Genomic DNA, 16,895 nt, shown 5'->3' on the forward strand with positions numbered 1-16,895 from the left:
CATGCTACGTTATGTTTATGTTACGCTATGTTATGGCTTATGTTATGTTATAATATGTTAGGTTAAGTTATGTAACTTTTTGCCATGGTATTTAACATGTGAAAAATATGGAGTCAATACAAACCACAATACCATCTGGCAAAACCAGAATAACAAACAAAAAACTACATTTTATTGTAATTTAATACAAATCTTATCATCATCTTAAAAATAGCACCTTCAACAAATGACTAAAAATAGAACAGACTTAGGTTCCAATCATCGGGCATGCTTTCATACAACCATATATTGCACGAATAGCTCCGCCGATAACCCATCGGCCCCAGCCGCTTTATTGTTCTGTAATTGCTCTTGGAACCTCATCATAGTCGAGCAATGGACCATCTATTCCATTGTCTTCGATTGGGGAATCGGGTTCGCCCTCTCCAGATGATACCCTTTCACTGCAGCTCAACAAGCTGGATAAGTATTCCCTCCATAACTTCAGTATGTTCTGAACATCAGTCACTAGATCACCACTTTATAACCTATACGACCTACAGTATGGTCTTGATAGCTTCTGTTAGTCGCCGCATCTTTCCGTGTAATTTTCGAGTATAACCCCTATCAGCCAGATTCTCAAGATCTTCATACTCACACATTTCGGCTTCTTTCTTTTTAAAATGCATATGCGATTCCCTCTTGAACTCACGGTGTCTATCCCACCCCGCTGGTTTTGTGGTTGATCGCAACATTGCGAGGTAGGCTGTCCGCTTTCTCTCAACTGCGACACGACAGTCCTCATCGGCACTAGCTGTTCTTTTGTATTTTCCGAAAACCAGTGGTTTCGTTTACAACTGTACTTAAGGAGCTTGAAATTTCGTCCACAGGTCCCTTATACCTAGTTGTTGGCGAGTGCTCTCAGAGAGCAAAAGTTCATGCTTGATATACAGGATCGCAACATATGCCAAAGAATGAAACTTTCAGTTGGGTCACTGGTGGCTTGGGGATGTTTTCACGGAAATGAGCTGGGTGTACTTTAGTGAATCGATGGTACAAGGCGTGCCACAGACTAAACTGATGTTGTGAAGATCTCATATCGTCCAGGTCTGGTTATATTCGGACTAGAACATGGACAAGCGAAAATTTCAAGCAAGAAACGATCCGAAACATATCGCAAAAATTATCAAATCGTGATTTGTGGATAATGGGATCAAACTGCTCGAATGGCTCTCCCAGTTTCCTGATTTGAACCCCATTGATCACTTTTGGGATTTTTCAAACAAGAAAATTTGTATCAAAAGAGAAGCTCCATAGATTGTAAATGAATTATTAACCGAACTTTTGAGTCAAAGAGCAAAACTGCTCACATTTTCATCTTTTTAAAATTGAGTATAACTAATTGTCTAGGTTTAGGTCTCGAAACCAAATTTAATGCCCGTTGGAGTATAAGTATTTATAGTTTTTGAAATGCAGACACTATGCACTAAAATTTCTAAACTGAAATACTGGTATTTTCGTGAACAGTTTTGTCTTTTACTGTATGTACACCGTTTAGTGTTAACAGTAAACCTATCCACCTGTCGATTAGCCCAAATCGTTAACATCATCACGATATGAGTTATATAAGTGATTATGGTTAAGATAGTCGAACTGACAACCAAGCGAAGGGCAAACAACAAAAACCTACCATATGCAATTACAACAACTTCCAACTGCACCGTGCATCCGTGGCTCGAATTATCTATGAAATTTGAAATTAAGTCAACCTTATTACTTGTCGACATGACAGCATACAAACTTATACTCACAGCGGTCAGTCAGCAACAGCGAGCACTGCACTACTTAACGGACGTTACTTGCATTTTAATTATCCGATTTTGTGGACAAAGTTATTTCGGTCACTGTTTGACCTACAAACGCGAATTATAGCTATGAAAATTTTGTTGTTGTAAACAGACTTCGATATTGAGTAATTTTTGACTTGTTTATTTAGTAGTTGGGGATGTAGCTCAGATGGTAGAGCGCTCGCTTAGCATGTGAGAGGTACGGGGATCGATGCCCCGCATCTCCAGAAAACTACTATTTTTTATATATGCAGAAATTTAGTTTTCCTTCCAGAGCATCGTGAATCTTTGGCATCAAAACGATCGAATTTATACAACGCAAGATATGGGTTACTAAAGCCATCTTTAAGAAAAAATATTGTATTTTATTTTACTAGACATTAGTATAAACAGTTATACAAAGCAATGATGGTACCAAGAAGGTTTAGAACCTTTATCAACTGAAATATGTAATAAAAGGTCTATTTATGAAAAACTATCCTAGGTGACTAGACATATCTCATTATATTGAATATTGCATTGGACTTCTTTCTATTAAAAATGCCAAAATAAGAAATTTGGGAGCAGTTGAATTCATAAAAGAAGAAAGGGAAAGTATTTAATTACCCATGTGCAAAAAATAAAAAGACTTTTTAATGTAAATTTCACGCGATAACCCATACGTCGAAATATTTTCTTTCTAAGTTGGTTGACTCTCGGTAGTATATATGCCAAGTGTCACATCAAAATAATCATTAGTATTTAGGATATGCTTACCTTTTTGAAGTAAATAAAGACATTCAGCGATTTTTGCGATAATTGAAATTATTCAACAAAGAGGCTCCATTAAATTTAGCGTGCGGAATCAAACTTCTGGTGCCTAACGTTCAGAATGTTGGAAACAGGCTTCACTGAAAATTGTTTGTCGCAGGCAAATGTTTGTTTGATACAAATTATTCAAAGAAGGTCGAGAACGCGTTGACGACGAACCATGTCCAGAACGGCCATCAACATCAACTGATGTTCAACACGTCAATAAAATAAAAGAATCGGCGCTTGAGAATCGACAATTATCAGTAAGAAATCTAACTGGCATTGTTGGAATATCGGAAGGATCAGTGAAAATCATTTTTAAAGATCATTTAGGCACAATTGATTCCAAAATCACTCAATTTTCCGAAAAACAATGTCGCGTTAACGTCTGTGAAACTATGCTTTCTGACTATCAGTATGTCAAGAAACGTATTATTACTAGCGATGAGTCTTGGAGCTATGCTTACTACTCGGAAACCGACGATCAAAAGGCAGAATATCGTGGCAAAGGTGAGCCGAAGCAGAAAAAACCACGTCAAAGCAGGTTAAAATTCAAGGTTATGTTGACAGTTATTTTCGATTGAGTGTTATGCATCGTTTGTGCGAAGCTATTCGAAACAAGTAAGGAAGAGCTAAGTTCGGGTGTCACCGAACATTTTATACTCTCGCATGATAAAGTGATAATAATTTACATATTTTTTTATTTTGCTGTAAAATTAATTAGATTAGATCAATTTGTGTACTTTGAGTATTGAATTGTATTTTCATTTCCCAATGTACATATACATATATCATACAGAGAAGGCATCAAATGGAATTCAAAATAGAGTTACATTGGAAGAAGACGTGGTTGTGAACCGATTTCACCCATATTTCGTACATGTCATCAGGGTGTTAAGAAAATATTATATACCGAATTTCATTGAAATCGGTCAAGTAGTTCCTGAGATATGGTTTTTGGTCCATAAGTGGGCGGCGTCACGCCCATTTTCAATTTTTAAAAAAAGGCTGGGTGCAGCTTCCTTCTGCCACTTCTTCCGTAAAATTTAGTGTTTCTGACGTTTTTTGTTAGTCGGTTAACGCACTTTTAGTGATTTTCAACATAACCTTTGTATGGGAGGTGGGCGCGGTTATTATCCGATTTTTTCCATTTTTGAAATATATATGGAAATGCCTGAAGAAAACCACTCTATAGACTTTGGTTGACATAGCTATAGTAGTTTCCGAGATATGTACAAAAAACTTAGTAGGGGGCGGGGTCACACTCACTTTTCCAAAAAAATTACGTCCAAATATGCCACTCTCTAATGCGATCCTTTGTGCCAAATTTCACTTTAATTACCTTATTTATGGCTTAGTTATGACACTTTATGGGTTTTCAGTTTTCGCCATTTTGTGGGCGTGGCAGTGGGCCGATTTTGCCCATCTGCGAACGTGACCTTCTTATGTAGCCAAAAAATACGTGTACCAAGTTTCACCATAATATCCCAATTTTTACTCAAATTACAGCTTGCACGGACGGACGGACAGACAGACATCCGGATTTCAACTCTACTCGTCGCCCTGATCACTTTGGTATATATAACCCTATATCTGACTCTTTTAGTTTTAGGACTTACAAACAACCGTTATGTGAACAAAACTATAATACTCTCCTTAGCAACGTTGTTGCGAGAGTATAAAAACAGGCCGAAATTACGAGTCGACAACGCTTGGTTTCTGCACAACGACAATGCATTGATTCTTCGTGAGTGTTTTAGAGCCAACAACATTGAAGAAGATGTAGAATGAAGAAGTTCTTTTGGACAAACACCTCGCTGCCCAAAGTTTTCACTTGTGTTTCTAAGAAAATCAATCCATAAAATTACACTTATTAAGAAACCGTAATTTCCTTGGAATATTTAAGTAAACAATTGAGTCTTACCTTGAAGCCTCATCGGAGCTAATCGTCAACTGCAAGTGGTGAATTAAAACTCCTGTCCCCTCAGCAAAATCAATACACAAATTAAATCATTTACTTTAATGTAAATACATTTGATAAAATATTAATTAATACAGTATTTAAATACAGTTATTTGCCGAACTAAACGACAGCAGCCGTCACAGTCGTGCGGCGCACATTACCATAACGAATGTGTCGGATTTTTCGCAAATTACAAGCGTGCAAATAACACCGCATTTATTTACGGTTAAGTGTGCAAAAGTGAGCTCAACAAAAACAAGAAGCCACCAAATAAAAAACAGAAGCACAACAACAAACACACGAAAACATAAATGCAAATATTACGCGGTAGCCGAGCGCCATAAATGTTTGCGATAATCAAAAGCAAATAGAAATACGAAAAGTGTAAATATTTGCGCAAATATTTGCAACGCGAATACGACGAAATGCAGCGGTGAGAAGCGAGTGAAATAACATTGAAGAAAAGTGCATGGAAGTGATCGTGAGTGGAGCTGAGCGCCAATCGAATACACGTTCACTGTCGATTTCCTTTTCGTTGCCTGTCATGCATGAATTTATATTTATTTTCATTACGGCGAATTTGTATTTGTTTTTGCGATTTGATCATAAAATAAAAGCAACAGCAATTTGCTGCATTGAATTAATTAAATACGCGACGATGTTGCATGCAACAAATCTGGGAAAATTGCCGGAAAAAATGCGCCACTTAAATGAATTTCCGAACAAAACTGCAAAAACAGAAACAACAGAAACAGCAAAGGCCAATGTAAACGCAAGCGCCAGTGCCAGCGCCAGGTGAATGTGTTAGCGAAATGAAGTGGCGCGCATAACTGCATATAAGGCATGCCGCATGCAGGTTTGTGTGTGTGTGTGCCACTGCCGTTGGCGCGCCAGGCATCTTGCGGCGCGCATACTCGCGCCAAAGTGGTTGATGCAGGAAACAAAAGGCGGCATTCAACTTCACTTTCGTTTTCATTCGAGCGTCACGCGAGTTGCCGAGTGAGTGTGAGTGCAATTATGCAAACACAAGTGTACATGTGTGGATAGGCGCGTGTGTGCTTGGTGGATATATGCATATCACATCGTCACTCTGGGCTGGAGCAAGGCATGAAGAAGCAGCAAGTAAAGTTACGACAGTGCAGCGGGTATTTGATAACAGTAAACGCTGTGAATTGCAAAATACGAAAATAACCGCCAACCTAGCGGTAGTGTGAGTAACTGCCGCACCGCCATTTCCACTGTCAATGCCATTGCGACGCTACGATACCGATCAGCTGTAAGTTAACTTACGTGCGATCTTACAAACAATAGACACACACATGCAATCACACGCGTGTATATGTGTGTGGATCTGCCACATGGTGCACATATCGTCAGCAGCATCCTCAAACGTAATAGTGACAGCGTCACCAGCATTTCTCATATGTGTGGCTATAGATGCGCGCAAACAATAGCTCGGAAAAGACATAAATAGCATGAAGAAAACCACAAAGCGAAAAAGAGTAGAAGGGGTTTCGCCACGTTCCGCTTGTGTACATCACCGCCCCTCGCTTCGCCCTGGGTGTGCGCTTCACCGCGCGACGCCACACAACCTCATCGTCTCCGATTTCATATCAGAGTTTTTCGACCTGCTGCCTCTGCACAGCTGATCGCACGACTGCCTGTCTCCGGCGCTGCTCCAGCATCTTCTTTTTCCACTGTTTTCCTCAGCGTTTACTGTTATTTGTATTGTTATTTATTTGTTCAACGTGGTGTTATGTTGTTCGTGGCGGTTGCTGCATAAGAAAATCGATGATGCAACTGCAACCATTGAATAAGAGCTCATCCACGCCAATGGCAAAGTCACGACTGCAAATCGCATACACACAAACAAATGCTTTATAAACTCAGCGCAGTGAAAAAGATTAATAAAATGCATATAGCCTATACACAACTTATAGTATATCCGAGGTAAGCAGCTGGAATGCATTTCACAATAGAATTCAAGCAAAGTATCGGATAAGTGTATGTTTAGGGGGTTTGAAGGCCGACCGCTCAGGCTCTACAAAAAAACCGGCGCGGTGGTTAATTCTGCTTTCTCCAGAATGGATAAGGAAGCGAACCAAATGGGTCTGGTAGTGAACGAGAACAAGAAGAAATATCTCCTGTCATCAAACAGACAGTCGCACTTGCTACTAGGCTCCCATGTCACTGTTGACAGTCATAATTTCCAAGTCGCAGATAATTTCGTCTATATTGGAACCAGCACTAAGACAACAAAAACGTCAACCTCAAAGTCCCACGCAGAATAACTCTTGCCAACAGGTGCTACTTTGGATTGAGTACGCAATTGAGAAGTAAAGTCGTCTCTCGACGAACAAAGACCAAACTCTATAAGTCACTCATTATTCCCGTAACACTTACCGATCCAAACGAGGTTAGATCGCCGAAATAACAGCCCTTGGACGGACGAAATCCGAGTCAATTCCGCTGCGTAGAACCGTCCAGCTATATGGTGCAGAGGCATGGACGATGACAACATCTGATGAGTCGTCGTTAGGACTTTTCGGGGGAAAGATTCTGCGGAAGATTTATGGTTCTTTGCGCGTTGGCCACAGCAAATATCGCATTCGATGGAACGATGAGCTAGGTCATGTTATCCGAATGGGCAAAAACACTCCAGCTTCACGCAAGGGAAAGTAAAACTGTCGAACTATAGATCATTTTACTATAGATCAATATATTCTAGTCATTTACTTACTTCACCACACAGAAATTTGAAGCATTTTTCACACAAGGTGTAAATGAAATTTGTGGGTCTTTTGTGGTTGTGTGACAAAATCTGTGAATATTCACCTATACTATTGTCATATAACAAAATTTTGGATCCACAAAACAAAAGATCAAATCCTTTTAATTTTTAAGAACTCCACAACGCTTCACAACTACAACACGTAAGGGGTATAAGCGTAGTGTGATCTGTGATTCCGTTAGAGCATTTAAATGGTAGCCAAAGCGAATACACGTCATTCATGTTTAATTTTTATTATTTGCACGTTTTTCTCCTTCTCGTAGTTGTTGCTGCCACTGTTGCAACTATTGTTGTTCATTGTTTCACTTTTCATTCACTGTTTCTTTGTAGTTTTTGTAGATGCACCAAGGTTGGACAAGGTCTTCTACTGATCTGCGATTTCTCTGTGACTCTTGAGCTCTTCACCTATGAATGAATGCGTGCCAGCTAATGGCTGTGTGAATCTGAGTATGCACCATACATGCTTAGGAAACTATTCCACAAGTTCAACAATTAAATTCCGATTTACTTATTATTTAACTTAGGTATAAGGCGATTGAATATGAATCTCTGTACAATTTTCAAACAAATTTTCTTATAAAATCTGCCAAGCCCGCGCAGATCCGTTAGGCAACACCACGAAGTTTACGTGTTCCATCACATACATACTTATGTATAAGATATAAAAATTTTCTATCAAAATGAAGGCTTAAGTGAATCATATCATCAAAAGATTTTGTATAATACCAATAAGGTCTTAAGTGAATGCAAACGCTGGTTACAAAGCCCTCGATTCCGGCAATAAAATTTATTTGTAATTTCTGTTTACATTTATTGTTTGCTTCCTGTGTCTCCTCGCTGCATTGTGCGCTGCGAATGAGCCGATTGCATCAACATTGCGCTAATGAGACATCAAAAGGAAACCGCTGCAGTCACAAACAAAAGACATAAAAGCAATGCTCATTGTTAACCCATTTACAGTGCCAACAACAAATTTGCTTGCACAACGAACAATAAATGTAAAAGTATAAGTGAAATTGTCTAATTGATAAAGATAAATTACATATATCCATGATATGTAAGTAGAGCCTTTTACGAAATTATTTCTCGGAAAGCTTCAATCGGTTAATTGATATGATTAAGATTAAAATCGCCAACGAATTTAAAAATATAATTCTCTTGACCTAAATTTGTTATGCCAACGAAGGCCCCAGTTAAAACACACATAATAGTAATATTAAATCTGGATACCAGGCAAACAAAGTATGCATGGAGCCTTGTCAGTTTACTTTTTGAGATAAGGAGCGACAATGCTATAATAAGTAACTTCGAAGAGACTAGATTAGAACCCACGTCTAGATAAAAACCTTCATAAAAACTAACGTGGCCTAGTGGACTACAGTGTTTGTCCAGAAAGTAATAGGACTGAGAGCACTGTAGGTCCCTTTGGACATGCTTGACCGTAAGAATTCCGAACCCACATTCATGGAGAAAATTATGTTGATGAGACATGGGTTTATAAGTATGACATGCAAACAAGCCGAAAATTATGGGATGGAGGAAAAAGACGAAACCATAAAACCATGGCCGCTCAAAAATGCGGTGAAGCTCATTGTTGTTTTCGATATTCATGGTTTGGTGCATCAAGAATTTGTTCCTGAGAGACAGACGGTCAATAAGCACCATAGCATCGACCCACGATTGTGACCGAATTTAAAGCCAAAATCACAATGAATACCATCGATCATTTGATTTGTGATTTTGTCTTGTTCCCCAAACTGAAATTGTCCTCCGTGGAACCCGTTTTCAGTTAATCGAAGAGGCAAAATAATCGCAGAAGAAGCTCAAAACCATACGAAAAAGCGCATATGTTTCGAGAACTGGAAACATTTTTGGCATAAGTATATTACTGGTGGGTATTACTTTGAAGGCTACAAAATAAATATTGATGAATAATTAAATATTTTGGGTTTCATTTACAATTTCCAGGCACTTTTTTGCCACAATGTATAGAATGCGGCTTCTATCTAGTATATAGAAGAGCATTATACATATATTTCAGTTGCTGATAGATACGTAGTTTTGGATCAGTTATATTCGGTTCCCTGACTTTTCAGACTGACTGTGGATTACTTTTGAGAGTATTTTAGATTGAAAAATAAATAATATATTAACAATTTACAGTTAAAATTATGCTTCAGTGGTATGTAAGCTGAGTAGCAACGAAGTAAAGTTCCGGTCATAAACTTCAACAAAAATTTGGTAAAGAAAATTGATCTGTGTGTATGTGGTTTCTGAAATAAAACTTATGTACTTCGCTGACTTTTTACGCTCTTTAAATAAAAAAATGTTTGTTGTAAAGCAATTAAGTTGTAAAATTAAGGTGTTATAAATTAATTATTTCCAGCGAATTAATTGGCGCCCATAACTTGGCCGCGTACGTGATAGCGGTGTAATCCACTGTGCTACTTCGCAATTAAAGCCACATGTGCGCACACGGCTAACGTAACGTGAATTTCGCAATACTTGTGCTTTCAATGGGATGATTTTCAACACTTCGGCAACCAGCAGTGCAGCATCATAAACAACAACAACATCTTCGTCATTTCACATTACAAAGTACACCATCAGCGTGACTGTCAACACTGAAGCAACAATGGCAGCGAACTCAACAACGGTAAATGCAAAAGTAACAACAAAAGTTACGGTAATTATGTGCGCAACAACGGTAATAACTTCAACGAGATTATCATTGGCCGTAACAACAATAAGAGAGACACAACCCAAAAAACTCCAGATGGGCGCCAGTAAATAAAACGACGAACCGCTTGATGCACACGGATGCCGCAATCCGCCTACATGACAAAACTAATGCCAATGGTCGCCACTACAACAGCAACTCCGTTATAAAAGCAATAACAAGCGAACAGGTAACAACAACTTCCCGGTTTATGTTGCATTCAACAATCAAGCGGATGCGATTTATAGCTGCCATGCGCTAAAAGAGAGTGAGAGTGGTGAAGTGTGGTCGTTATTAGCGCAGCTACAGCCTTGGGGCGACAGGGACGGCGGAGATGATTCGCTTCGAATGGTGGCTTATGCTGCCACGGCGTCAACAGCTAGCGCTAGAAGGCTAGCAATGATACAATGACGACAACAACAGCAATTAGACGGCTACAATGCCGCTGCTTTGGCTTGGTATTAACTGGCAGCCGACGGCTATCGGAACATGGCAAATGAAAACGAAAGTAATCGAGTAACCGCAAAGCGCTACTCAACGCCGCAGCGTGTGCGACGGGTCTGGGCATCTTGGCGCATGGCGGCGCGATTGGGTGGCTGCTTGACTACCGCAAGCAGACTGTTAGTTAGGCACTAGCACAGCGACTTGCTACATTTTTTTCTTTAATTCTGCTTTGCAGTTACTTTTCATCATTGAGCCGATTTGTTTTTTCTCTATTCACTTTTATTTTCATTGAAAATTTCCATTCCCAACATTCATTTCATTTGCACTCGCATTTTGCACCGGCGGCGCGTACGGCGCTTGTTGGATAGTTGGAGGAGTCGACGACTGCTGTTAGGCGCTACAAAAGGTGGCAAGCGGCAGCGTCTTGCTGGCCTTGCCGCCACACACACAGCACAGCGCCGCAACAATGCGCTCCACGTAGGGGGAAGTGTCGCTGGTTGCAGAGTTGGGCGCGACGCCTGCTGCCATCGCGCGGCGCGGCACAGCGCGGCCGTTGGGGTTGAAGTCGAGGCCGCGTTCGCAACAGGAGCTCGATGCAGTTGCATTTGAGTAGTGATAGCGTGCGAGTCGTATACCGCGGAACGCAGTGTGAACTGAATTCATCGTCAAGCGAGCGCGTGTTGAACAAAGCGACAAGGATAACGGTAATTCCAAGGCGCATTGCGTATAAGTTACTAATAGTTTTGTGAAAAGTTTTCATTTCGGTACTGGGGATGGGCGCAGAGAATCGTTGGTGCACCTGTCAACCATCAGTGACCTTCTATTACGTAAGCGCCTCTCACTTTAGCCAAAACTAAAGCAAGTACTTTTTACCACACGGCCATTGTGATCATCGCGTTCACTTTTGCTTGGCAAGCCTCTTTCGAATCTTTCTTCGCTCGCATGCTTGCGCTGCCGCAGCTGTTTTTCGTGCGCTTTGTTGGAAGTGATTAATGGACTTTTCGGTGAATTATACACAGAAGCGAATTAGCATTGCTCGCCAATTATGTACTACACCAATAATTAAGTGTGCAGAATAAAAGCAAATAGGCGCTAGCACGCGCACTCACCAGAAACCACATAAAACAACAAAAATTTCGTGTAAACGGCAGATCGTAATAATCAAGTGGAAAACACATTTGAATAAAGACGCTGTAAAAAGTTGGAAGCTATTTGCATATTAAGAAATCTCAACGAAAAGAAAAGTATCTTAGCGCGGCATTTTAGCAGTCGGTAGTCGACGGCCCATTCAGCGCCACCGCATAAACGTTTCGTTTGTCTTGTGTACAGCACGTGAAAGTGGAAATTCCGCGCGCACCTAACCAAATCCGCAACTGAAATTCCGGTGGCGCAATCGCAGCGCCAATAAAAAGCTTACAATTTGTGTAAATAAGGACTGTTTTGACACCGCATCGCCATTCAACGGCAATACTCGTAAAGTTCGCAAATTGAGTGTTAAGTGTGCCTGGACACCTGTTTACCGGCGCATAAATGGCTGTGTAGTCGGCCAGTGCGTCCTTGTGTGGGAGCTATTTGTGCAGGAAAACACGTTTGCATGCGGAAATGCGCGGCATGTTGGCGGCACTCAAGCTGTGAGCGGTACATGCAACAAACAGTGAATAATGTGATTAAAGATGTTTTTTCTGCCTCGCTCACTTTTGCTATGTCTCATCATTTTTGTGCCAATCGCAGCAACAACAACACGCAGTTTCAATTATCAACAGTTCAGTGCAGGTAACTTCCAAAGGTGCAGAAATTACACTCCATTCCGTGTGAGCATATCTTTGAGCACGGCGATAACGGTTAATTTGTACTCTGATAGATACATATATGTTCCTTCATTTCTATCCGCCTTGCTTAGACACCTTAATATGGCTGATCGTATACATTTTTAGAGTAACTTTCCACTTTAAGGAAGAAATTTGTTGCTGCTAATTTTTGCTCAAACTAATTTTACAAAAACAGAATTATTGGTTATAAAATGCCTTAAGGGAGGAAATATGGTTTGGACAACGTTTTCTCTTTGATTTGTATGCATCTTTTATGTAAAAATAAAATTTAATTTAGTAGAACTTTGAGATTATCTTATACAAAAATAAAATTTTTGAAGAAGTATTTTGAAAAACGCTAACAATATCAGACTAAGCATTTTGCGTGTTTTCTGGAAACCGCAATTTAATCTGAAATCTCCCGGTTGTAATTTACTTTTGGTATATAATATGTTGCATTTCTATATACGTAAGATTCTACTCTCCAACAAAATTTAATGTTTACAGGGTCAAAACAAAACACATGATTTTTTGCATTTTTTCCACTCTTAGGGTAAAAAAAAAAATTGTGTTATGTAAATACTCCAAGTCAGTTTCCAAATTCAATTTCGAAGTTGTTTTGACAAAACTATCGCTCGGGGTCGGAAAGAGTACCACTCACCTTAATGGCTTATAACGATCGAAATTTTTATTGGAATTTTCCAAACATATTTTCAATAGTTTAACTATTAACTTATGAAATATGTATGAAACCTGATTTTTTAAACCATAAAACACTATTTCCCTCCTCAAAGAACATTAATAACTGCGAAAACGGTGTATTCTAGTTTGAAACGATTTATGAGTTACATTACAAACATGCAAGAATTTAAAATAACTTAATTAGACTTAAACTTGTTTATATTTGAATTTCCCTTTGAAGCGTACTATCCAAAGTTTTTATTTACGTTGCAGTCGTATCTCAAATGGATTCTTCGAAATAAATCAAATTTTCTCCTTTAACTTGGGTAAACTAAAAATTCATTCACTTAAGGGACTCCATGGATTTACGGGTTTCACAAAATCGAATTTTTTATTATCCTAATGAATTCCACAACACTTTTAGAATATTTTCCTAAATTTTCAAGTTGATTCGAGTAATTTTTTCGGAGATACAGCCTTGAGAACTTGTATGCTTGGGGATAGCTAGGGTAGCTAGGCAAAGTGCGCCGTCTTTAAACGCATTTTTCTCGAAACTATGGTTTTAAAGTAGGTTGGTAAGATCGCTCGAGAACTACTCAACCGATCTTCATGAGATTTTAGACAGGTCTTTGAGACAGAATTTTTAAAGAGTTGGACGAAAGAAAAATAAATAAAAAACAAAAAAATTTCGCGAAATTTTCACCGAAATTTTCATTTTTTGTCTGTCAAAAATCCAATTTTCAATTTTTGTTTTCCCTTCGTTCAAGTTCTAAGTTAAGGTTTTAACTAAAACACGTATTCTTTCACTTCAGATGATCATGTAAAGAGTTATCCTGCCAACGCGCGTGCATCCCTTATGGTTTGAAATGTTTTATACGTACTTTTTATTGGCTTGTGATGATTCCTTAAATTTGAGTTTTTTCGTATTTAGGGACCCATTGTAGGAGTGCTTTTGGCCATCGTCCCAATTTTTTTTATGACAGTTTGCTTAAATCACATTAATCACTTCAAAATACTCTCATCTATCTACTTATTGCCCCATTTTCATCAATTATGGCTCATATATTCTTTATATCGGTATTCAACATGAATGTACAAATACTACATAACTATAAATCACCCTAATACGTGTATATGAGAATAAATAAACACTTTTATATATTTATAATATTATTTTAAGTTTGCCAGCTTCCTATAAAAATTGCATTAAATAATTTCGGAATCTACCCTAAGGTTAGGCTTTATCGGGCAAGTTATATAGAATGCATCCTCTAACACAATTAGCTAATGTTCTCACAATCTGTAAAGGATCTATGTGAAACACTTTCTGATATAGGGTTAAGTTCTTCCAAAGCTCCAATTATCCGTTGATTTAGAAAACACGACGTGCTATTTCGAGTAGTTGCTAGTTTGGAATGTTCCATTTGACAATAATTTTGCTTTTACGAGACAAAATAAACTCATTACTTCCAACCATTCCCCCTATTCCAACCAAACACAATACTACTATGTGTATATTAGGGTGCTTCAAAAAAAAATGTTGAATTTTTTTTCAACTCTTACCTTCTCCAAGGTTAGTGATTGACAAACCAAAATTCTCCGTCAAGCCAGGCGCTGTAGCTTAACTCTAAGGGGTCGCTATTTTTTTTAGGTTCCCATACATTTAACATAGGAATTTTCGTTTTTTCATTCAAACTAAAATTTCACCAACTAATTGTCGTTTCTCAAAAATAACCATCACTTATTTATAAAGTTGGCTTTTCAAACTTTAAAAATTTGCGCTACAAGGAGGATTTTTTGTTTGTCAATCACTAACATTTGAGGGGGTAAGAGTTGGAAAAAAAACTCAAAATTTTTTTTTAAAAGCACCCTAATGTATATGTAAGTAGTAAGCGAAAGGGAAGCACATAATGATGAGTTTTCGAATATAAATAATATCTATATCTAGTTACTTTTCGCATAAAGTTATGTTACCTAAAGGGCTCCTTCAATAAGGTGAGGTTATCCGTCCGAAGTTTTTATCTTGCGCTTGTAACCACAGTCAGTTTAAAATGTAACTAAGACTTCTAGTCATCAAATGGGTATATTACATAACCGTTTCTTTCATAAATAGGTTGCGGATCGCGCTCCAGTCGCCGTGAACCACGCGCAGCAGAATCAGCAGACTCAGCTCAGGAAACACAAAAACATGTGAATCGTACTGCTCGCATAATTTCTGGTGCTCCTACGAAAGATGGTCAATATCCATGGCAAGCATCACTGGAGCTTTTACACCCATCAATGGGCTTCTTAGGCCACTGGTGTGGCGCCGTACTCATTCATCCATATTGGATACTTTCCGCAGCACATTGCATACATAAGTGAGTAAAGTGATATTCTTATATATTTTCCAGTTTATAACTCACTTTTTTCAATCTTGCTTTACAGCGATCTCTTCAACCTACCCATACCGCTGCTGTGGACCGTCGTACTAGGTGAACACAATCGGCTCGAAGAATCCGGTTATGAACAACGCGTTCCTGTCGACAAAATCATACTGCATAAACGCTACCATAACTTTCGGCATGATCTCGCGCTCTTAAAGCTCTCTAGTCCGGCTAATCTGGCAAAAACATCCAACATTCGTGTAATCTGTCTGCCGTTCGCATTCAATGAGCAGTCACTATCGGAGATAAGTTTGCCGAGCAGTGACGAGGAGATAGTTGCCGAAGGTGAATCAGAAGATCCTTTGGAACCGGGACTCTCAGGTGTGCCAGATTTAAATGATAATTTCCTACGAAGCGTGCAAAAAGTGCGACGCAATCGGAACGTAACGTTGCCCAGTATGCGTGAACTAATGAACACAAAAATACTTAGTCGTTTGAAGCAGACAGACATGCAACGACAGGGACGCATGCTACATTCGACACGCCGACGAAATGACAAATTGATGAAAGTGCAAGGAAACTATCGAGAATACGAGGGCAGCGCAGATTCGCGTAAGCACTACTGGACGGATGGCGAAGAGCTAGAAGACTACAGAGACCTGCCTTACAGCGATTGTGTGGCGACGGGTTGGGGTAAATCAAATGTCAGCAGTGACCTGACGAATGTGCTGCTGAAGACGCGAGTACCGCTGCACAAAAGCGAGAGGTAAACCTACGTATATTAAGGCTATATATTTTTTATAAAACTGTCTAATTTTTAAACTGTAGATGCAGAGCGGCGTATGGCAGTTTCGTGAAGATCCACCGTGGTCACTTGTGCGCCGGTAAGCTGAACGGCAAAGGCGGTACTTGTGTGGTAAATTTTAGAATGAAATACAAGAAACATTTCTAATACATTACTTTTGATACACTACAGGGTGACTCAGGTGGCCCACTCCAGTGCAGGCTCAGCAAAAGCGGGCCGTGGCTCTTGGCCGGAATAACGTCGTTCGGCTCGGGCTGTGCCATGGAGGGCTTCCCGGATGTCTATGTGCGCATTTCATACTACATGAAATGGATCCAAGACACTATAGCGAAGGAGTAGCCACGAGCAGCATAAGCTTGCTTATGTACCTATGTACTTATGTATATACTTATATACTTATATTAAATAATATATAAGTATACTTATATGTAAATACCAGATATAAGTGTACCAGAAGTAAGAGAATGAACATGCGAGACTTTTTCGAAAATGTATTATTTGTTCGAGTAAACTAACTAAGCAAAACTTAGGGCTAATTAAGTGTTAAATAATTTATAGAAATATCGTAGAATACAAAATTGTCGCTTATTTTAATTAATGGTAAAATATAAATAGATTAACTGCATACTGTTAATTAGTTAGTCCCTGCTATAAATGGAATGCAAAATTTACCAAATAAAAAGGTATAATTCTACGCTTA

The 16,895-nt window shown here is 39.0% G+C and overlaps 1 protein-coding gene and 1 non-coding gene across 2 annotated transcripts; both read left to right on the plus strand.

Moving 5' to 3' along the window:
- Positions 1 to 1,980: 1,980 nt before the first annotated feature.
- Positions 1,981 to 2,053, plus strand: Trnaa-agc. The gene has a single exon. It is a non-coding gene; the product is annotated as a tRNA-Ala (tRNA).
- A 9,115-nt stretch (positions 2,054 to 11,168) lies between these two features.
- Positions 11,169 to 16,848, plus strand: LOC120778611. Its single transcript, XM_040110492.1, has 5 exons — positions 11,169 to 12,308; positions 15,138 to 15,384; positions 15,452 to 16,156; positions 16,219 to 16,306; positions 16,367 to 16,848. Exons 1-5 carry the CDS (start codon positions 12,209 to 12,211, stop codon positions 16,532 to 16,534), a joined length of 1,308 nt encoding a protein of 435 aa, XP_039966426.1. The 5' UTR covers positions 11,169 to 12,208; the 3' UTR covers positions 16,535 to 16,848.
- The last annotated feature ends 47 nt before the right edge of the window (positions 16,849 to 16,895 follow it).

This window comes from Bactrocera tryoni, chromosome 1 (assembly GCF_016617805.1).
Source record: "Bactrocera tryoni isolate S06 chromosome 1, CSIRO_BtryS06_freeze2, whole genome shotgun sequence".
Classification (NCBI taxonomy): Eukaryota; Metazoa; Arthropoda; class Insecta; order Diptera; family Tephritidae; genus Bactrocera; species Bactrocera tryoni.